At 47.7% G+C, this 23,182-nt stretch overlaps 1 protein-coding gene across 1 annotated transcript in view; it reads right to left on the bottom strand.

Annotated features, from left to right (window-relative positions):
• LOC144770827 (uncharacterized) overlaps positions 1-23,182 on the bottom strand; it is a 184,519-nt gene that overhangs the window by 58,018 nt on the left and 103,319 nt on the right. The window contains exon 4 of the mRNA XM_078655601.1: positions 9,834-9,940. Within this exon, the coding sequence (XP_078511727.1) occupies positions 9,834-9,940 (107 nt within the window). The remainder of the gene's footprint in view (positions 1-9,833; positions 9,941-23,182) is intronic.

Below are 23,182 nucleotides of genomic sequence, written 5' to 3'. Positions count from 1 at the left end.
AAGACAACCATCTGCCTGCTGTTCATCACCTTGTCACACATGCATGTTCATTCATTAGGTTAGAAATCTTGGTCATTCAGAAAAGTACCCCTTCCCCAAAAAGTAGAACCTTTATAAACAGTGACTGAAGAGGAGCTTGCTGCAATGGACTTCAGGCGGAAGTTCCGCCAGTGGGCAAATGAGTCTTGTGCCTTCATGATGATTAGTGCTTGATGGGATCCAGGTCTGATTCTATTGTTCAACACAGACATTTTTAAAGTGCCGGATGTAATGGGGGTGAATCAATAAATTGCTCCCTGTTGAACCATTAGAGGTAATGCACACCAATAACCATTTACTAAGATGTGCTTCTAAGTTAAAGTCAGGTAATTACATTCATTTCTTTGGCGGTCGCTAGACTTGTTTGCCATTCCGATTAGCATTTAGTAAGAGCTGCTCCCTTTTAAAAACATGCTCATTATTTTAAAATCTCAAAGCACATTAGCATAACATAACTTTTAAAAAATGTACTAGTTTTGTGACTTGTAATCAAGCAGTGTTGTTCGGGTGCAGTACCATAGGATGTCACTGGGTGTCCCATAGGACCTCTTGGTCACATATGGTACTGGACCCTGTAACATGGCCACACTGCAAAATTAAATGTGACAGTCCTTCTAAAACAGTGCTCAGCTCTGGCGCTCTGAGGCTGTGTAAATTAAAAGTGAAAATGGGAAAGAGCTGCCGACTTTGGAGCTGGGGAACCAGGTTAGGGCCTCGGCGTTGGCTCAACATCATGCTCATGTAAAGCACTAGAAAGGCGGGGCCGGCATTGGCCATGCCAAAGGTATGGTGGGCGTGCCGGCCACCGATGCCTATACCGGGGGAGGGCCTGTTGCGCACTTTGATGACCCGACAGGTGCGCCCCCGCCAGTAATTAGTGAAGGTCTGGGGGAGTGACCCAGAAGTGATTGTAAGCACTTCCGGGTCACACACTTTGGCTAACGCCAGGCCAGTTAGAACTGGCCTGGCCGGAATCCTGGGCAATAAAAGGCTGTGGAGCGGTGGAGTCTGCCTCTTTACTCGCACATTACTGACGTCCTTGGGCCTGGAAAAAACTAAGCAGGTTATTCCTGTGTTGTGACGCACTGGACCAACTCCCCCTGAGGCTGGGGCACATTTGGGTTATTTGGGGGCCTATATTGTCAGACCGATTGGATACAGGTGTAATGGCACGCAGTATTGATGCATCCGTTGGCCGTCAAATCATGGGGCCGGGTGGTGTCACAGCTAGAGACAGGTGTAGTATCACGCAGTATCAATACACCCGTTGGCTGGCAAATTATGTGGCCAGGGGGTGTCACAACAGTACCTATGCACCCTAAAGCTGGGGGTGTGGGTGAAAAGAAGGGGGTACAGTCTCATGAAGTAGCGCTGTTAGACCTGGCATCTTTGGCATGGTTTCCCATATCTTCTTGCCTCTACCTCCTGTATTTTTTGACGCTGTGCTGGTTTTCATTTTTGCTGGTTTAGATGCTTTGGGCACTTTGCCACTGCTGATCAGTGTCAAAGTGCAAGTGCTCCCTGAGTAAATTGTGATTGTAATTGGTTATTCATGATTAGGATATTTGTATCACCTAGAAGTCCCTAGTAAAGTGCACTAAGTATGCCAGGGCTGGTGATACAAATGCTACTAGTGGGCCTGCAGCACTGATTGTGCCACCCACATGAGTGGCCTAAAAATGCTGTCTCAGGCCTGCCACCGCAGTGCCTGTGTGCAGTCTGTGAACTGCCATAGGGCTGGGCCTGCCTTCCACAGTGCAGGCTCCACCTCCTGCTGGGCGGCTGACGACCCTGCCCCTCTCTCTGAAAGGAAAGGAGAAGCCAGGAAAACAAAGTGCTCAAGGAACCCCTAGAACTTGTTCAGACCAGTCTCAGAGCCCTCCTGCACAAAGGGAACAAAGACTTTTAGGGGTATAAGTACAGGGCCCCAGACTACAGAAAATTAGATCATCCTGGAATAAGGAATGAACCTCTGCCAAGGAGAAAGCTGAAACTGAAGAAGGAAGACAGTCCTGTTGTTGCTCTGCTGGACTGACCTGCTGTTGCTTTGCTGCCAAGGAGAGGGGAAGGACTTTGCTTTGTGCTGTGTCCCCTTGCTTGAAAGAATCTCCAAGGGCCTGACAAGAACTGTCTCCCTGTTAAGAAGTCCCAGGAACAAAAGGAGTTCACCCCCAGCTTCCCTGAACTCTGCTGAGTGAGTTCTGTCCTTCCTGGAGTGATTGGCCCATGTGTGGTGCCTCTGGAAGTTGTACCTGTGTTGGGATGCTGGAAACCAAGCTTTAAAGAACTTTCTGCAAAATGTATCGCATCGCTCGCTTGTGGAGCGCATCCCCGTCAGTGCGAGGAAATTCCCGCCGCTACGAAGGCAGAGATTGTCCAGCGGGACGCACCAAACCGGTGTGGGAAGAGTATCTTCACTGTGAGTGTCGTCGCAGAGCCTGCCGTCACTGGGTGTCACTTGGAACTTTGTCGCATTTAAAGGTACTGTTGGCTAAAACGTGACACAACTGTGAACAATTCTAAAGCAACTTTAAGAACTCTTTTGAAACCATGTCCTTGAACTGTGTATGTTGCATTTTTGTCGTTTTGGTCTTGTGTAGTTTAGATTAAAATACCTTTATTTTTAGAAACTGTTGTGGAGTCAGTTTTTGGTGATTTCACTGTGTTACTGAGTGTTGGTACAAATACTTTACACATTGCCTACGATAAGCCTTGACTGCTCGTGTCAAACCACCCAGAGGGTGAGCAGAGGTTATCTAAGAGTGTTTCCTCCCTCCCCTGACTAGCAGCAAGGGTCCCTATTTGGACAGTGGTACCTACCTCTGGCAACTAGAGACCTCCAGTTCTAACAAGCGCTGACTTGCAATTTGTGTTTGGTCATCTAAAAGCAAAAGGCACTAATCATTGATCTTTGATTTCATTTATATATGACTGGATCCACACCTGATGCCTGGGAGGTGCTTCACTTCGCTATGACTGCAAGATGTGGACAACCAAGGGGACCATTAGATCCAGAACGTGAGTGGCAAGCGATGGCATCAAGTGTGATGGGCGATGACTTCAAGGGCTCAAGCGGTGCCAGCATGAGACGGTGAGCCCCGGGCATTATAGTTGATGTGTATAGTTGTCACCCATTTGTTGTTGCCATTTCGTGGTAAGTTAGTAGTACGCTGCCTTACAGGTGGATACCATGACAGCTTTCCTGAAATATAACAGGCAGATATAACACAGCAACACCCTTGTTGGGAAACAGTTATCTGCCATTAAGGCGTTTGTGCTCGCATGCGCCTTTCGTAGGCTGGCACAGAGCCTATCCCAGAACATAGTGGTCAGGGTAGGTAGTTCACGGTTTCCAGGCTATGCTTATGGGAGAGCGTGGGGCCTGTGGGGCATTCTTTGGGTAGCCTTACAATGGTACAGTTGCACCAGCAATGAGCAGCATTGGCTGGAGCGACATGAATATCCGGCGGACCGTGATGCTATCGATTGAGACCAGGTATTGGCTCCGAGAAGGTGTGTCAAGTTCCTACGATTAGGCCAGCCCTTGCATTATTATCCTGCAACTTGTTATGTTATGTTATGTTATGTTAGGGATTACTTGTATAGCGCCTATCACCGCCGGTCTCTAAGCGCTTACCAGAAAGAACATAACACACTAATGACCCTAGAACCTCAGTTGTTTCACCTCCTATGATGTCATGAAGGCCTTTCTGAAAAGATAAGTTTTTAGTTTCTTTCTGAAAGGTAGAAGCGGCGATTCCTCTTTCAAGGTAGGTGGGAGCTCGTTCCACAGTTGTGGAAGGAGCACAGACAAGGCCCTGCCTCCTTTGGTCTTTAATTTGAACCTGGGTTGAAACAGATTGGAGGTTGTTCCTGAGCGCAATGGCCTCCCGGGAATGTACCTCTTTAGACGTTGCTTAATGTACTCTGGGGCTTTCCCAAAGAGTGCCTTATGGGCCACACAGAGACATTTGAACTGCACTCGGAATTTCACTGGGAGCCAGTGCAGCTTCTGAAGCAGTGGGGTTACGTGCGAGTTTCTCGGCAAAGAATAGATCAGTCTTGCTGCGTCGTTTTGTATTACCTGCAGCTTCCTCAACAGCTTCTGTGGTAGGCCTAGGTATAAGGCATTGCCATAATCAAGTCTCGAAATGACTGTTGCGGATACGATCGATTGCAGGGTGGAGGCGGATAGGATGGGGACTAGCTTTCGCAGTTGCTTCAACACACCTATGCAGGATCCGACCACAGCAGAAACTTGAGGGGCCATTAAGAGGTCTGCATAGATCCTTAACCCCAAGCTTTTTACCACAGAGCCAGGAGACGGAGTGGTTCCTAGCTCGGGGGGCCAGACCAGGTCACTCCAGGGATCCTCTTTGTTGCTAATCACAAGCACCTCCGTCTTGTCAGCATTCACTTTCAACAGATTGTTAGTCATCCAGTTGACTGTGAATGAGAGCAGGTTCCTCACTGATTCCTGGGCCTCTTTGGTGTTATCCAGCCGAACTAAGAGCTGAGTATCATCTGCGTAATTAAAGATTTTGCAGTTCATACGCATAAGCTCCTCCACCAATGGTTGTAGATAGATATTAAAAAGCAGGGGGGATAGCGCCGACCCCTGGGGCACTCCCCAGGTCACGTCGCGGATCTCAGACAGTTGGTCTCCTAGCTGCACTCTCTGGGTTCGACCTGACAGGAAGGATTCTAGCCACTTGAGGATGACTGGGTACACTAATCACTGAAGTGGGTTGGTTTTCCACATCTGGAGAATGACTGGTAGAGGGGTTGGTCAGGTACACTAATCTCTGAAATGGGTTGGGTTTTTCCACGTATATGACCGAGATCCGCCCTGTCACAGCGACTTCAGGGATACCAAAGTGAAGTGTGTCTGTGATGGCACCGAGCCACTCTGTTAAATAACGAATAGCAAACTAGTGAGGCTATCTAGGGCGCCCTGGGACGGACTCCAGAGATGCCCAAGGGAGCTGTATCTGTGAGGGCATTGAGCCACTTTGTGGAATAACTAGTAACAAACTAGTGAGGCTGTCTAGGGCTTTGCACCTGCAGTCTATAGCCCTTGGGTGCATCTGTCCAAAGTAGGGAATTAAATCTTCGGGGAGGACAGTGCATTACCTTTCAGTGGGCTCTTGTGGGGGCCTGATAGTCGGTCAACTATGCAGGCCTGTGGCGGTAAGGTCATGATTAGGGAGCAGTAAATTGAAGGTCCTTAGAGGGAAGCGCCATTCTTGAATGTGGTCACCCAAGGGGGAGGGACAAGTGGTCTCTCTTAGAACTCCTGGGGCAGTTACAGCCGGTTAGCTGGATGGGTGCGGGGGAGGGGAGGGGGAGTTACGCTTTCGGGTAGGCTGCTTGGCCACCCCGCACATGCACAATGGCACAAATAAACGGTGCATAACTGCAAGGGCCCCATTATGGAGATAATCTACAGGGCGTACGGGGGTGACCTGGGGGGGGGGGGAAGTACCCTCACGGGGATCTGGCCCTCTGCCCATGCGCACTGCGGTTAGAGGGCAGGCATAAGGGCGTACGGGGGTGACCTGGGGAGGAAGTACCCCTCATGGTCAACTGACCCCCTGCGCATGCGCACTCCGGTTGGAGTGCGTGCAAAATTGGATAAGGATCTGGTGCCAGTTATTGACCTTGCCGTAGGCTCACAATAGGGATACGCAGAAAATAAAAGAATTAAATGTTGTTATTATGATTATTGATGATGGTATGTTTAGATTCGGATAGAAAAACCTTGTATTAGAGATATGTTAAGGTTAGCCATCTGACAACTGCACCTATCAATGTAATCAATGTAAATGTAATGGTTTTCTGCGCATTGTGTAAATATTGTATATTAATTTTGCTTTAAAAAAAAATTATGGAAATAAATACGGCCAGGGGTTTACAATCCCCTAATCCAAAATTCTTCTCATGTGATCTTGATATTGACAAGGAGGAGGGGGTCTAGGTAGTACCTGGCCATATAGAAAGGCGGGCCGGCATCGACCACGCCGAAGGTATGTCAGGCGTGCCGGCCCCCGATGCCCATACCGGGGGTGGGCCTGTCGCACGCTTTGATGACGCGACAGGTGCGCACCGCAAGTAATTAGTGAAGGTCTGGGGGCCTGGCCCAGAAGTGATTGTAAGCACGTCTGGGTCACGCACTTTGGCTAACGCCAGTCCAGTTAAAACTGGCCTGGTCGGAATCCTGGGCAATAAAAGGCTGTGGAGCAGCGGGGTCTGCCTCTTTGCTCGCCGCTCCTCAGCCTGCCACTAGTAAATACCAGCCTCGCTAGGAGGCTGTAATTTATTTTTCCCACCCACCGTCCCCTAAAAGCAGTGTTTACAGGATGTATTGTTAGGAAATTTTGATTTTCGGGTTGAAATGATTATGTATATTATATGTCTGAAGAACTTTCTTTCCTAGTGTATTGTGTGGTTTTTTCCTTACACAGGTTGCGTATTTTTGTATTTTTGTGCTATTCCTTGGTCAGGCGCTAAGGTCATGATTGGGGAGCAGTAAATTGAAGGTCCTTAGAGGACGGCGCCATTCTTGAATGGCCCAAGGCGGGAGGGACAAGTGGCCTCTCCTAGAACTCCTGGGGCAGTTAAAGCCGGTTGGCAGGATGGGTGCGGGGAGGGGAGTTACGCTTTCCGGTAGGCTGCTTGGCCACCCCGCATGTGCACAATGGCGCAAATAAACGGTGCATAACTGCAAGGAACCCATTATGTAGATAATCTACAGGGCGTACGGGGGTGACCGGGGAGGAGGGAGTACCCTCATGGGGAACGGGTTCTCTGGGCAAGCGCACTCTGGTTGGAGGGCGGGCATAAGGGTGTATGGGGGTGACCTGGGGGGGAAGTACCCCTCTTGGTCAACGGGCCCCCTGCGCATGCGCACTCCAGTTGGAGAGCGTGCTAAATTGGATAAGGATCTGGCGCCAGTTATTAACCTTGCCGTAGGCTCACAATAAATTAAATGGTGTTATGATTATTGATGATGGTATGTTTAGATTCGGATAGAAAAACCTTGTATTAGAGATATGTTAAGGTTAGCCATCTGACATCAATGTAATCAATGTAAATGTAATGGTTTTCTGAGTATTGTGTAAATATTGTATATTAATTTTGTTTAAAAACAAATGTATGTAAATAAATACGGCCGGGGGTTTATGATCCCCTAATCCAAAATTCTTCTCATGTGATCTTGATATTGACAAGGAAGAGGGGGTCTAGGTAGTACCTGCCATATACCTTTTGTAGAGTATGCGCCAATAAAAACAGCAACAAAAAAAAGTGCTTGCAAAACAAAACAATTAATCCTCTTGTGCTCTAGAACAGTGGTTCCCAAACTTTTGACTCCTGAGGACCCCCATTGAGTCACCACTGGAAGCCGGGGACCCCCAAGCAATTTGTATGAGTTAAATTTCAAACATTAAACCCTTGCGCGCTCGTGACGGAACCATTCCGTCACGAGCCACGGTGGGGCTGTGCTGGTGACGGAATGGTTCCGTCACGGCCCGGCCGTCGCGCCTGCGCAGCGCGTTCTATTGAGCGGGCGGGGCCGTGATGGAACCATTTCGTCACAAGCACAGCGCCACCGTGGCTCGTGACGGAGTGGTTCCGACACGAGCATGGCGGCGCCGCGCGGCCCCCCTGCCCCCTAGCGCCGCGGCGGAATTACCGCCGCGGCCAAGGGGTTAAAACAGTAATTAAAAAAAAAAATACACAAGTGTGCACACAAAACGTACTAAGGATTTTGGGGCCAGGTGTACGACCATTTCATTTAGCGCCTCGCAATTGGTGACACATTGCGAGTGGCTAATTGCGAGTCGCTAAATGAAATGTACAACAGTTTGTTTAACACTGTTTGGGATTCCTAATGGGGTCGCGAGGTTCATTAATATTAATGAGCCTCTCGCAATTTGTTAGCCCATTGGGAATGCCAGCCCTCCCAGCGATGGTGGCCTGCTGGGCTCTGCAGGCCACCATGTCTCGGACTGCTTTTAAATAAAGCAGTTAAAAAAAAAATGCAGCCTATTTACCATGCATTTAAAAACAAAAACAAAAAATGAAAAGTTTTCGTTTCATTTTCTAAGGGCAGGCAGAGATCCCTGGGACCACTGCCTGACCTTGAAAAATAATTTTGCATGCATTTGGGAAGGGGTCCCCTGGGGACCCCTTCCCATTTGCAAATGCATTACCATCTACTTGAAGTAGGTGGTAATTGTGACTGTTTTGCGAACGCAAAACATTTGTACATGGTTTTGAGACTCGCTATTTGGAAGGGAATGCCCCTTTCAAATAGCAAGTTGCAAAACCTATTTAGAGAGTCGCAAACAAATTGCGACTCGCGAAATAGGCTATGTACATGGCCCAATAGGTTTTTGCATGCGCAAACGGGTTCGCGAACCCGTTCGCGCATATAAAAACAGATCGTACATCTGGCCCTTAGTATTTTATATTGAAGTAATAGCCCCTCTGTCACATGTATTTCATTTGTTTTGTAGCATCTCTCATACCATTGTAGGATGTCAGAACACTTTACATCACACACATATAGAGACATTGAATCATACATGTAAATCAGTGTGTATATAAAATGTTTAAAGAGTGCTTGGTCTGGAAAAGCACAAACTCAGGATTCAGAGCATAACACAGTGGGTAGCATTGACTTTAACATTAAAAATGTATTTCCACCCAAATATATCTTTTTAGCAGCATCAGGATAATGAATAACTGGTACAAAATATAAGTTACTAACTGGTACCATGCAGTTTGCAAGCAGCTCTTTGATGACAGTTTATAGGCCCCTCTGCTAGATTACGATTGTCACTTATGAAGTGCACAATAATAAAGGAATCTCTGTGACAAAAGCAGTGACCACGAACCTAGGCACATAAAATGCTGCTTTTTAAGATGCATGTTACACATTCTTTGCAGTAGGCACATTAACCCTCTGTGCTACATTAGTTAAATCAAAGCTGCCACTGAACAAAACTCTCCTTGCTCTCCAGCAGGTACATTAATCACTGGCATTCTCTTGACACTTTTATTGTTGCTGGAAAGCTGCTAATTATACTAGAAACGTTTCTGTGCTTTTAAAACTGTTGCCTACGGACCCCCTGGGAATGTGTCACGGACCCCTGGGGGTCCGCGGACCACAGTTTGGGAAAAACTGCTCTAGAAGCTATAATTGATCGCTTCTGAACAAGGGGAGAGGAATCAGCAGCGCCACGCAGGCTGCAGCGGAGAAAAGAATTCAACAAGCTGGAGGAGGAGGCAGTTGCAGCCTGAGACGGAGCAAAGAGCATCTGTTCACAATAAAAACAGAGTGAGAAGTGTTGTGCTGGGAAGGCTGGGGAGATTATGTGAACTGGGAGCAGCAGCCAGGATTGAGTAAAAGACAAAGTAGTGCAATGAAGGAATACATATGGCCCAAAGTTCAAGGATCCATGTAGCAGGGTCAGTCTCCAGCGAAGAACAAAACAGCCCTAAGGCGGGACAAATGTATGCTATTGACCAAAGGAAACAAAGGAATTTGTAAAGGCAGAGGAAAGAACCAATGGAAAGTGCTGGGTTTGTTTATAAGCCCATACACTGAATACCACATCACTCGAAGAGACCTAAAAATGAGGTGTTGCAGAACAGCTGTATCTATGTTTGAGTTTGTTTTCAGCAAAGAATGCAGTTTGGGGCTGTACGCTGGTGTGAGGTTAGCTTCACAATAGGATTAGTGACTGAAAATGCCTAGCAGCGCGATAAGCAAACATACGAGGACTTACCAGTTGTTGAATTTGGTGCCATTGACCCACATCCACGGCTGAGTCTCATTGTCCCTCCTCAAGCCAATCCAGTGATTATAATCCCCTTTGTGAAGCAGCATCAAATTCTGTAAATAAGAGGGAAAAAAGGAGTGAAACGTACCATTAGGTCTGAGTATCATTGTTCAATGGAATCAGTGCACAGATCGGCAAAGGGCTTTCCAAAATAAATTAAGAAAACTCTTAAGAACAGTGGTGATGTGGGGTGGGAAAATCAGGTGTAATACAGTATTTTTTTACTTTTCTTTATTTGACGCATTAATTTGGGCAATTCGATTCTCAGACAATATTAGTAAGTTGCTGCAAATATCACAAGTACCGGTTGTCGAGAGGGGCCTTGGCCAAATGCCTATAGAGTAGGCAGTATTTAGCAGAGCTCCCGGCGGGGAGCTAATATCCAGCACCATCCTGGCTCACTGCATGCCCCTAACCCTCTGAAACAATACAGGGTAGATTAGCCATTAGATGCCTCCACTTTATGGCTACATTCGCCGTCCTGAGACCACGCGAAGAGATAACCCTCGCCGCTTGACCATGGCTGGACTGGCAATAGTGGGAACCGGGCATTTCCTCGGTGTGCTGGCAGGGTTGGGGGCCTTTTTTGGCCACTGGGGCCGATTTTGTTACAAGGCCGTTTTTGCAGCACAGCTGCATTATCAGCCGCTGTAACAAAATAGTCAGAAACCGGCCCTGGTAAACAGCTCTGCTGCACCCCCAAACCCCTTGGGGGCTCGCTAAGCACTTTGCCAGGGCTGGTTTTGGGTCCCAGTCCGGCCCTGCGCTTGACCTCCGTGCGGCACATCTAAGATAACGACTCAAGGGCCCTAGCAGGAACAGAGTGCCGCGACGGGCTTTTGTGACTTTATTGTGCACATGTCACAAGGCTTTGCTTGGCCGTGAGTGGAGTGTTTGTTCTCATGCCTTTTTTGACAATTCCCACCCTGCTCTCTTACGAGTCATTACAGAAAGTGTCAGATCTGGGCTCAAGGCAGCAGGTGCTGCGGGAAAGGGTCTGGGGGCTTTGGTGTCCATATTCCTGCTTGCTATCGGAGGCCCTGGGGGCCCTGAAGCTGCCCTTTGGCAGAGCATTACGGATGTCTTTTGTGCTCCGCCTCTGGGCCGGAAATTCCGGCGGACGTAAAGTTAGTAGTCGTAAATCCATTCTGTGAATACCAAAAGTAGTAAGTGCATTCTGTGAATACCAAAAGTAGTAAGTTTAGGATTTTGTCTTAAGTTAGTTCTGTGAATCAGGCCCAACATTTTTCCACGAGAAGTGTGGGATTAGACTGGGACACACCACAAACTCAGGGACTGCGGCGTACTCACTCGCAACTTGTCAATGCTGGCCGACCTCGTTCTCATAAGAAGCGCACATGAGGAGGCTTCCCATAAGCAGCCCAAACCCAACACAATAGGTAGAGTGCTTTGGAGGCAGCAACAAAACTTACCACTTCTGACTCTGAATGGGCCCCAACTTGGTTGGCACACTTGGGGGTTCTGACCCTAACCCTGATAGAGGCTCTACTTTGGATTCGGGGCGGATCACCAGTCTACCCCATGTATGGCAGACAATCTTGCCTGAGATCTGCATTTCTCCTTTCTGGCTGGATGGGGTCATGTGAGTGTGGGAATTTAATCTGGTTAAGTAAGTATGGTTGACTTCCTTTCCGGCCCGGATATAGTTGCAGATAAGTGATGGACTACCTAATTATGTTATCACAACAGGGGGGGCAAGAGTGCATGAAGGTCCAGCATACATGCTCCAATCAAATAATTATCAGTGCAATGGTATGCAGTTCCTGTGGAGGTGGAAGGGAAGTAGAACTAACAGACCAGGAAAGGTAAGGAACTGGGGTGGGGGGTCCATATTGGATTAAGAGCCCTCACACACTCTGGAGAGTGTCATGCTTCATCATAGGGCAAAGGTTTTCAAACTTTTTCTGTCAAGATTGTTTAGGCGTGAGGACAGCCTCCTGACAAAAATTTCTAGATCTTGGTACTTCTCACCATTGACATCTATTGACAACCATAAACGTCCCCAATTCCCATAGTAAATCATTTTTACAGTGTTAATCAAACCAAAGGTCAGTGAGGTGTGGCTAAAAACAGAGGCCCTTATTTATGAGGAATTGGTGTATAGCAGCCCCGCAAGTCTTCTTGCTGCGCTGGCCTACACCAATGTGAAAGGGCAGGAATGCACCTTATTTATGAAAGTTGGTGCATTCCTGTCCTTTCCCCCTGAGTTGGTGCATAAATTGCTGCCTAGCCCCGGTGTAGGCAGGATTGTTTTTGTGCAGGAAGGGGCACCTTCCTTTACAAAACAATCCAGAGATAAAACGAGGACAAATGAAAACATTTCTCCTCGTTACGCCTGATGTGGGGAGGCATAAGGTTTTGGCTCTGCCCCCAGTTTACATGGTTTTGTAAATATGAGGCAGTGTCAAAATCCATGGGTGTTGCATGGGAACACCCACCGCAATGCCCATGGAACGCCGACTTGACAGAATAAGACAAGGCAGAGACTTGCGCTGCTTTGTCTTACTCCATCTGTATGAGGCCATGTAAAGCCATGCAGGGTGAATTTGAGTCACCTCATAGATATGATTGAGATACTTGTGCTACCGGAGCTTACAAAAAGTGACGCGCTAGCAACACAAGCATCTCATAAATCAGCCCCAAAATATTTTGTTTATTTATTAGGTCTTTCACCATCAGGTAGCTCTGACTGCAACTTTCAGTGAATGTGCACTGAGTCCATGCTAATCAGGTTCCCAGGGCCTGTGTTCTTTCCCAAAACGGTACCTTTGTTTCCACAATTGGCACATCACTGCCCCACATATGTATGTAAAAGGTACCAGTGGCACCAAGGGGGATTGTCACCAATGAGGATCTCTAAGGGCTGCATCATGTACTGTGCCACCATCAGAGACCCCCTCACCTAATACATGTACACTGCTATTGCAGCCTGCGTGTTTTGGTGCAACTAAAAGTGAAGAGTTGACCTGGCACACATCCCTGTGTGCCAGGCCTGCCAGCACTGCCAGAGACATCGGAGAGTCGCCTCTACAGCAGGCCTTAGGGCTAAGGCAGGGTGCACTATAACTCTAGTGAGGGCACAACTACATGAGCAGATATACCCCTATAGTGTCTATGTCTACTCTTAGGCAATATAAGTGCATATTGAAGCCATGCCGAATACATTGACTGGCAGCTTGTCACTACGAGTTCCACAGTTCCATGATGGCTTTACCAAATCCAAAAATGTTTGGTACCACACATCTCAGATGAATGAGCACACACTGATGCCAGGGTTGGAATAATTAATAAATGCATTGAGGTGCCCCCTGAAAACCTACCCAACCGCTAGTGTGTAGCTGACTGGTCTTCACCAGCCTGTCACTACCAGACATGTTTTAAACTCCCTGAGGTGGGAGCCTTGTGCTCTTGTGGGTCAGAAACAAAGCCTGCTCTGGGTGGAGGAGCTTTCACACCTATTCCCAGGCAGTAGTAATAGCATTCAAGGGCAATGAGCCTCATAGGCTTCCTTCCCTTTGTTATGCTAGCCAGGACCTCTCCAGCTAGGGGAGATGTTTACCCCCCTGACCAAGCCCCACTTTTGGCAGCAAGGTTGGCGGAAAAATTAGTAAGCAGAAGAGGTGTGTTCCTTCTCAGCCAGGACCATCACTAAGGTGTCCTTTGCTGAAGTGACCTCTCACTTTGGAAATCCTACCTGTTTATTGTGAGCATTTTAGCCAAATCAGATTAGGGTATGCCCCCTCCCCAAAGGGAGTGGACATACAAAGGGTGTAGTCACCCTAAAGGTAAGTAGCCCACTGGCTACTACCTCGCCAGTACCTGTAACACTCCTAAATTGAGTATTTAGGGGCACCCCTGAACCTTGATCCTCAGATTCATGGTGACCTAAAGAAGAAGGACCAAACAGCCGAACCAGCAGTGAAGACTCCAGACGACAACTGACTTGGCCCAAGCCCTCTTAGCCTCTCTGAAGTCCTGAAACCTGTACCAAAAGGCGACTTGTCCTGCAGGCCCAGTGACCTCCACAGCCCTGGGAGGGCTGTCTGCCTTCCCTCAAGACCAGGAACTCCCGAGGACAGTGTCTCTGTCCACAAAGGAACCCACAAGGAGAGCTCCAGTACACCACATGGACTCCACAACGAGGCCTACAGCCTCAACATGAAGGTTCCCCCAACCGTGACCCGTTCCGGTAAGACTTCTCCAACGTCCAAAGACACCCCTGCACCTACAGCCCCCTGGCTTTGGGGAGCTTGACTGTTGGTGTCTCTGAGTTATTCGCACCCAAAGGTACCTCCAAACCCACTGGTTCCTTTCCTCCAGCCTCCTGGTCTGAGCCTGCAGCCATTGTTTGAAATCTTCAGTCTCCATTTATTTGCATTGGACTTGCAATGCTGTATTGTCACTCTGCACCCGACTGAGTCACTGAGGGTGTGTGTTTGGTGCTGCCACGTGGCCCTCCAGACCTGATCATAACCCAAGAAGACTGACCCCCCAAACTCCGATATTGCTTACCTGCAACAGCACTTCTTTGCATACCCCCAGTCTCAATTGACTAACATTGGGCCCCAGTGACTGAATTTGACCTCTGCACCCGGCTGCTCCAGTGCTGCTAGTGGTGCAGTCTATGCATTTACATAACACTTGCCCAGTATTGGTCCTAAACCCAAAGACTAGAATTGTAAGTCATGTAATTAACTGTGAAATTACAACATTGTTTATCCTGCAGAGGTTACTGTTTGAGAAATGCACTCTGTCCACTTTTTATCCTTAAAAATTGTGATATTGCAAAACTTATTTTACTGCAACTAAGTATCTTTGGTACTAAGTAATAATCATACAAAAAGTAATATTTTTACAAACAAATGGTCGCTGATTTAGCCATTGAGTGTGTGTAATAATTTGTTGCCTGAGTGTGTACAACGGGGAAAATCCTTTAGCACGCGGATTTTACTCCGCAGTACCCTTTCAACGCGTCTTTTACAACGCAAGTCGTAACTACGACTTGCGCTGGAGGGCGCTACAGGACAAGGAATAATTTAATTTACTATCCAACACCTTCCCTACTGTACGTAGGCTGGTGTTGGAATAGTAAATTAAAAAATTCCTAAGTCTGCACCCCTTCCAACGCAAATCGTGGTAACAACTTGCGTTGTAAAAAACGCGTTGTAAAGGTACGCGTGGTAAAACCATGCGTCGTAACGTCGTACATCCGTGTACAACAAATGCTTAACACACCCCTCTGATAAGCCTAATTGCTCGACCACACTACCACAAAAGAGAGCATTAGTATTATCTATTTTTTAGCCTCTGTAAAGCTTCTGGGGATCCAATGGACAGTGCACACTATATTTTACTTTGGTATAGTATATACAGAGCCAGCTTCCTACAAAGACCAACAAGAAAGTTGTGATCATGTTGAACGCAGGTGATAAATCCAGTAATGCTAAGGGTAAATGCTTCCTCTGTCAAGGAGTTGGAGGAGATTCTTTCAATGGCATCCACTTTCCACAAGCACTTTCCTGCAGTCAAGTGCTTTCCAGATCTATATTACTGACCCATAAGAAGCACCATTACCAATCTGTTCATGCAGCTCGTTTATATTGCAACTAAGGCCAAATACAGGCATCTTAGCACTATATAAGGGATAGTTTTGACAAAGGAAATACTATTGAAAAAGCTATATGCAGAATAGTGGTATGATATAACAGCATTTATGGTTTTTACAGAAAACGTTTCAGAGCAATGTTTTACTTCTAGAGAGGAGAGGTTCCAATAAGTAGTAGCCTTGCTATTGTACATATAAGATACAATCAGTCAATCAATCAATCAATCAGGGTTCTTATAGAATGTGACTGCTCAACCATAAGGGTCTCAAGGCGCTGGCAGGGCAGGGCGAGGTGTTTGGAGGGTTCCGATGTTCAGTCAAAGAGCCAGATGGTCCTTCCTGAATTGAGGCGGTGACTGGGATTGCCTGTGGTAGGAGAAAGCTCTTCCTCCAGCCGATGTTTTTTAGATCTGTGGTATAGTGACCAGGGCCAGATGGGCAGAGCGGAGGTGTCGGGTTTGTGTGTAGAAGGAAAGGGGGTGGTTAGCGGCTGTAGGTTGCTACTTTTCCGTACCTCCCCCTCCCCCTCCCCCAGCCCCTTGAGACCCTCATGGGTGAGTAGCGCGCTTTACATAATGTGACGCCTCTTCCAGGGTGCACTGAGGGGCTAGTGCAGATTTCACCCCTATGAGTGTTACTTTTACCCCAGAACTGTTCCCATTTCCTGACGCAACCCCTACCTTCAAACACCACCCTTTCGGTGATCATGCACCAAACCATATCTTTTCCCCACTTCTCAGGAGTTGGTGCAGCTTGTGCCCCCCAATGTCTAGCTAAATTGCCCTTCCCAATCCTAATTCCTAATGTTACTCATATTTGGTCTTTGTGACTCAGATCGGTAGCCACCCATATTTTAAGGAGACACCATTTTGGCTCAGGCTGTAAGGCTGTCCCACACACTTCTTTCATTATGTTCGCTACAGCCTCCCAGTATGGTCTGATTTTCGGACATTCCCATAATAGGTGATAAAATGTTCCTTCCTGCCCACATAGTACTTTTCATATCGTGGTATCCTCCCTGCCAATTTTGACCAACATAGCTCTAGGGAGGTAGGAACTATGCAACATCTGAGCTGGATTAGTTGTAGTTTTGAGGAGATGGCCACTACTTTTGGGAAACCAATGGTTTCCTGCCAGTCCTCGTCTTCCAGCTCCCCAAAGTCTCTATACCAGTGTTCACGAAGTCTTTGTAGGGGATAGGGGAGTCATGTATTATTTTTTGATAGGTCAGGGAGATTGCCCTACATTCCATATAGTCTGTGAGGAGTTTATCCTACAACGGAGCAGCCTAGGGGAGAGTAGTCCCCGGTGGTATGGCTGCCACAAGAGCATGCCTCACTTGTAGGTATCTGAATGTTTCGGTTGCGGCAAGAGTATATTCCAACTGTAGGTCAGCAAAGAGGACCACCCCTTCCCTTGCCCATAGATCTCCCATCTTCAAGATTCCCATAAGGTCCCACTTGTGAAATCCCGTGCTGTTATACAACCGGCCGTTTCTCACTCTGCCAAAGTAGCAAGGTTTGAGTTAATTTATCATGCTACCCAGCCTTTTGTGTACTTTGTGCCAGAGTTTGACCATTTGTGCCCTAGGACCTGTAAGTGTAATACCTTTGGGGTTAGCATATAATGCCAGTGTGTAGCCCCCTGTGCCCAGTAGAAACCTATCCATTCTATAGGATGGCTCCACGTGCTATTGGTGTACCTGCTGATTAATTACTGCTAGTTGGGCTGCCCAGTAGTATTTCTAGGTGTTTGGTAAAGTGATTCCCCTATCATACCACCCCCTTACCAACTTCTACATAGCTCCCTCGAGACCACCCCCTTACCAACTTCTACTTAGCCTCCTCGAGACAGCCACATTCCCCGACAACTGGAAGCATACCGAAGTCAACCCCGTCCTAAAGAAGCCCTCCATAGATCCGACGGACCTCAAGAACTTCAGGCCCATCTCACTGCTTCCATTTGCAACCCAAGTCATCGAAAAGGCCGTCAATACCCAGCTAGCACACTTCATAGAAACCAACAACATCCTAGACACCTCTCAATCTGGATTCTACAGCAACCACATCACCAAGACCGACCTCTTTGCCGTCACTGACGACGTCTGCACCCTCCTTGACCAAGGCCATAAGACAGCCCTCATCCTCCTGGACCTATCAGCAGGCTTCAACACAGTCTCCCACCGCACACTAGCCACCAGGCTCCATGATGCCGGCATCCAAGGGAAGGCCTTAGAATGGCTACGATCATTCCTCTCAGGCAGAACACAGAGAATAAGACCCCTGCCTTTCCTCTCTGAACTAACAGAGATCAGATGCAGAGTACCCCAAGGATCCTCCCCAGCCCCACACTCTTCAATGTCTACATGGCCCCCCTCGCAACCATTGTCAGAAACCACAGGCTCAACATTGACTCCAACGCCAACAACACCTATTCCATCCAATATCTCACAAAGGAACCCGACATCACCAGGCACAACTTCTAAGAAGGGATGAAAGAAGCCGCGACCTGGATGAGGAACACTAAACTCAACTAGTAGAAAACAGAACTCCTCATTCTCGGCTCCACCTCCTCTGCATGGGATGGCACCACCTGGTGGCCTCCCGCCCTCGGAAAATGGACCATGCATGCAACCTCGAGATCATACTGGGCTCATCACTCACCATGACCCGCCAGATCAGCGCCGTCTCCTTCTAATACTTCCACATCCTCTGCATACTATGCAAGACATTCAAGTGGATCCCCCGGACCCCAGAAAAACCATCACTCATGCACTCATCACCAGCAGACTGGACTACGGCAACGCAGTCTACACCGGAATCAACAAAAAAATCCTCTTCAAACTCCAAACCGTCCAGAACGTTGCAGCCAGTCTTATCCTTGATATCCCACGGCACAACCACTTCACCCAAAAATCTCCACGACCTCCACTGGCTCCCCGTCAAAATGAGAACAACTTTCAAGCTGCTCACACACGCTTAAAAGGCCCTCCACAACACCGGACCCCAATACCTTAATGACCGATTCTCCTTCCATGCCCTCAAGAGAAACCTCTGCTCAGCCGACCTCTCCCTAGCTGCCATATCAAGCTTCTACAGGACCAGAGCAGGTGGAAGATCCTTCTCCTAACTCGAAGCCAAGACCTGGAACGAACTCCCCCTCCACCTCCAATGGAGCCCCAAACTGCACAAATTCAAGAAGGACCTCAAGACCTGGCTCTTCATATGACCCAAATGGAGCTGCTCACACACTCCCCCAGTGCATTGAGACTTTCATGGGTGAGTACTGCACTTTACAAAACCCTGATTAACTGATGGATAGCTACTTGCGAGGGAGTTTCCATCCCAGAGCAGATCTCGCACTTGATCATGAAAAGCTTGAAAGTATGATTGCTGGATCTGGTATGGAGTGTTTTGTAAAGCATAGACTAAGTGAGGTAGCGCCATGATTTTGAATAGTGCTGCGCGTCCTAATAAGTATAATAGTATTGATCTCCAATGTTGGACATCACTCCAGAGGCCCGTCAACAGGACCTGTAGGTTATGGGTGTAGAGCAGGTCGGGGTCTGCTGTATTGAACATCCTGAGATAGCGAAAGCCCGCCGCCATCACCGCTGCCTCACATTCCGCCAGCAAAACTGGGGGCGGGCCTTGTAATTTGAAAATTGTGGATTTACACCAATTTATGGAGTAGCCTGAATATTTACCAAAGTTTGTCAATATATTTATAATCCTAGCTTTGGAGTGATTTGGTGCGGGAACTTACAATAAAATATCATCAGGTTATAGGGATATGTGGCCTTCCCATCCCTCTGTCCAGCAGAGACCCCGTATCAGCGGGTCACCCCGACCCACATTGCCAGAGGCTCCAAAACCAGGGCAAAGTGAGCAGCCTCAAGTGCCGACCCTGTTGCATTCCCCTCCGGAAAGGAAAGGCGCTCAAGACCCGCCTGTTCACAACTACTTGCGCCATGGGTCCCATGCATAGGAGCCGAAGCCACGCCCAAAATTTGGGACCAAACCCCATTCGCTCCAGAATTGCGAACAAATATGGCCACTTGACAGTGTCAAAAGCCATATGGGCGTCTAGGGAGAGCACTACTGAGTCTACTTGTATGGTTTTCAAACCAACAAAGGACACTGTTCCTAAACGCTGGGTGCAAACAGATAAAAAGAAGAAGAAAAGAAAAGAAAAGATAACCTAGGTGCAAAGGACCCACCCAAAGGCGTGAAACATGTTGACCCATGACTTTATTGATACCTGAGATCAGTGTGCCCACAGGAACAAGATTTTATTTAGCAGTTAAGTCTGCTAAGGGTATACAAATGAGGCATTTGCTGCATATTTAACCCCTTTTTTTATTTTTCACCTTGCACGCACTTCCTTTACCCTTATTGGACCCCACACCGCACACCCGCATGCACCATCCAGCTGTCCTAAAAAGATCTCCGATAAAGGGAATTGCAGCGCCGGCCCTATGAGGAGCAAACGCCCGATGATGAAGCATGACACCCCCAGGGGTGTGTGAGGGCAACAGAGGACAGAATATGTTTTTTTCACCTTTCTTTGGGTGGGTCCTTTGCACCTAGGTTATCTTTTCTTTTCTTTTCTTCTTCTTTTCATCCTCTTTTTTGAAAATATGGATGACTTTTTGCACCCTAACGCTTCGGGTGACTGTTTGCACCCAGCGTTTAGGAACAGTGTCCTTTGTTGGTTTGATATCGATGTTAGGAGCACGGACACTGGACCTTGAATAGCTCCTGGGTCCCCCCCCCCTTCTTTCTTTTTGATTATCTTCTTGTATGGTATCTTTCCTGCCCATCACCCCATTAAGGTGGCGCAGATTAAACGATGTATTTCTCCAGGGCATAAAACCGGAGTGGTCCGGGTGAACCAAGTGGGAGACATGCTGGTTCAGTCTGGTAACAAGTAGCTTGGCTAGTATTTTGCTTTCCGCATTAAGTAGAGACTGCTCTGTATGAAGCGCAATTACCCGCCGGTTTACCCGGCTTATGTTCAACTACTTTGGAGGCCAGTCGTTGGTCCTCTGGTAATTCACCTGTCCAACTATTCTCTGAGTACATTTTGAGCAGGTGGAGCGCCACTTGGATGACTGTTAATTTGCACAATTCTATTGGGAGGCCATTTGGCCCCATCGCTTTTCCTGATTGAATACTAGGGATGGCTGAGACTATTTCCTTGACCATGAGATTACTCTCCATAAATCCTGGGGTAGAGAACGGGGAGTGGGAGACCTTCCAAAGGGACTTTTGAGTCCACAGCTAGGGCTGTGGACATAGGAGTGTATATGCGGGCATAATGCTTCACGAACACTTCAGCAATATCCCGTCTCTGTGGAGAGCGCGTAGACTCACCTGTCCGTGCGCTCCTGCCTCTCCAGCCAGGCCAACATTTTACCGGCCTTATCTCCAATTTCATAGATTTTATATTGTGTCGCCAAGTGCTTGGCTCTAGCCGCCACCAAGGCCAGGTCCCTTTACTCCTGTCTCTTTTTAAAAAAAATATTTTTATTGTTAACCAAAACAACATCGCAGCTTATAAACGGTATAGATCAAATGGCATGGTAGTCAGTGACACATTACACCCAGTTCCATATTATCATGTGAAGCTTACTTTTCAGTAAACATTAGCACATTAAGGTGTTAGGTCTCCCAGGGGCGGTTGCACTGGTAACGTGGGTGGCTCACAGATGGAAGCCCTATATTCGTTCGATTTCCCCCATATTTGTATCCATTTTTTAGGGCATACGCTTGATATATATACCGTTTTTTCTTGAAACATGGACTAATCCATGTCACCTTCCCATTCCCTCAGTGTCGGGCTGCTTGGACTCCCCACCTCCTTGCAATGTTCCACTTAGTGACCATCAGGCCTAGTGTCACCAAGTTTTCTCTTTGCTACCCAAGTCAGTCGGCTCCCATATATTTAGGAGACACCGCTTGGCCTCCATTGTTATTGTCTGCCCCAGAACTTCCCCCATACTTGCGGTAACTGCTCTCCGATATCTAGCATTGTGAGGGCATTCCCACAGTATGTAAAAAAAGTGACTTCTCTGCCACATTACCGTCTACAACTAGCCTCATCTCCATACCCCACATTGACCAATGTTGGCCCCATAATATAGATTCTCTGCAGTATTTTTAGCTGCACCAGTTTCAGCTTCGAGGATATTGCCCCCTCTCTTAGGGAAGCCAGCGCCTCCATCCATTCTTCCTCGTCAAGCTCTGTCAGGTCACCTTCCCACTTTACCCGGAGTTGTGGGAGGGGATCAGGTGAGTGATTTCTCAATTTTAAGTACGTCAGGGAAGTTGCCTTCTTGGGCATATAACCGTCTAGCAGCCTATCTTCGAGAGAAGAGGCCTCAGGATGGGTCTCACCCTTCGGGATAAAGGTGTACAGTGCATGCAGCACCTGCAAATAGCTAAACCTTTCAGTGTCGGCAAACTTGAAGTTGTACTGGAGGGCTGTGAAGGGTAGCACCTCACCCTCTTTCCAGAGACCGTCCACTCGAGAGATCCCTATCATATCCCACCTATCAAACCCTTTCGTCTTCCAGAGATCCCCCAATTATTCTGAATCCCATAGTGGGGTGATTTGAGTTATGGTTCTTGCCCATCCCATATTTTACTGGACCAAGTAACACCCCCTGGGCATAGTGTTTTGTGGGGCCTGTAAAGGGGAATTTGGCCGGTTTTGAATATAGTGCTCATGTATAGTTCCCCCCAGGGAGTAGCCACCTATCCTTGGCAAAGCCGGATCAGTAGGGGGCCGATATATACAGTGGTTGATGGCCACCAGCTGTGCCGCCCAGTAGTATTTTTTTATATTTGGCAACCCTTTCGCCCCATCGTACTAGCTTCTCACTAACTTAGAGAATGCGATTCTTGGCAGACCACTTCCCCAGCGCAGCGTCCGCTGTGCACTTTCCACCTGACTGAAATATGACGTGGGAACAAGGGCAGGTACATTTTGTAATACGTATAAAAACCAAGGCATTGACATCATCATAAACAATGCAGCTCTCCCCAAGAGTGACAACGGAAGGGACTGCCAATGTTCTACATCACACTTCAGCCGCTGCAATGGTGGTAGCAGGTTAGTACTATGAAATAATTTGTGATCCTTAGTGATAAAAATTCCCAAATATTTAAACACCTCTGTCACTATCTTGAGTTGATACTCTTTTAGCAGGACCGGCAATGCGCCTTGTAGCACAAAAATAAGTGATTATGTACAATTAATAGTGTACCCGGAGTATGTACCGAAATTAGTAAAGATGTTAAGGACTCTATGCAAGGATCTATATGGAGAAGCCAAGTCAAACAAAATATCATGTGTAGAGCGATATACGCTCCTCCCAGTCATCAGCCCAGCACAGCCCTCTTATTATGGGGTCTCGTCAGATCCAGCAGGCCAAGGGCTCCAGTGTGAGCGCAAACAGTCAGTATATAAGAGTCAGACACAGCTAATAAATTTAGGACTGAATCCCAACTTCTCAAAGACAGTGAAAAGGTATGGCCACTCTATGGGGTCAAATGCCATGGTGGCGTCTAGGGACACAACAACTGCGTCTTACATTAGGGTGTCCGCCCGTACCACAACCCCATGCACCATCCTAAAATTCAGGGATGTGGTTCTTGATGGCATG

Source organism: Lissotriton helveticus, chromosome 7 (assembly GCF_964261635.1).
Source record: "Lissotriton helveticus chromosome 7, aLisHel1.1, whole genome shotgun sequence".
In the NCBI taxonomy this organism is placed as follows: Eukaryota; Metazoa; Chordata; class Amphibia; order Caudata; family Salamandridae; genus Lissotriton; species Lissotriton helveticus.
The sequence above is the reverse complement of the archived record's forward strand: the minus strand, read 5'-3'. Positions and strand labels throughout refer to the sequence as shown.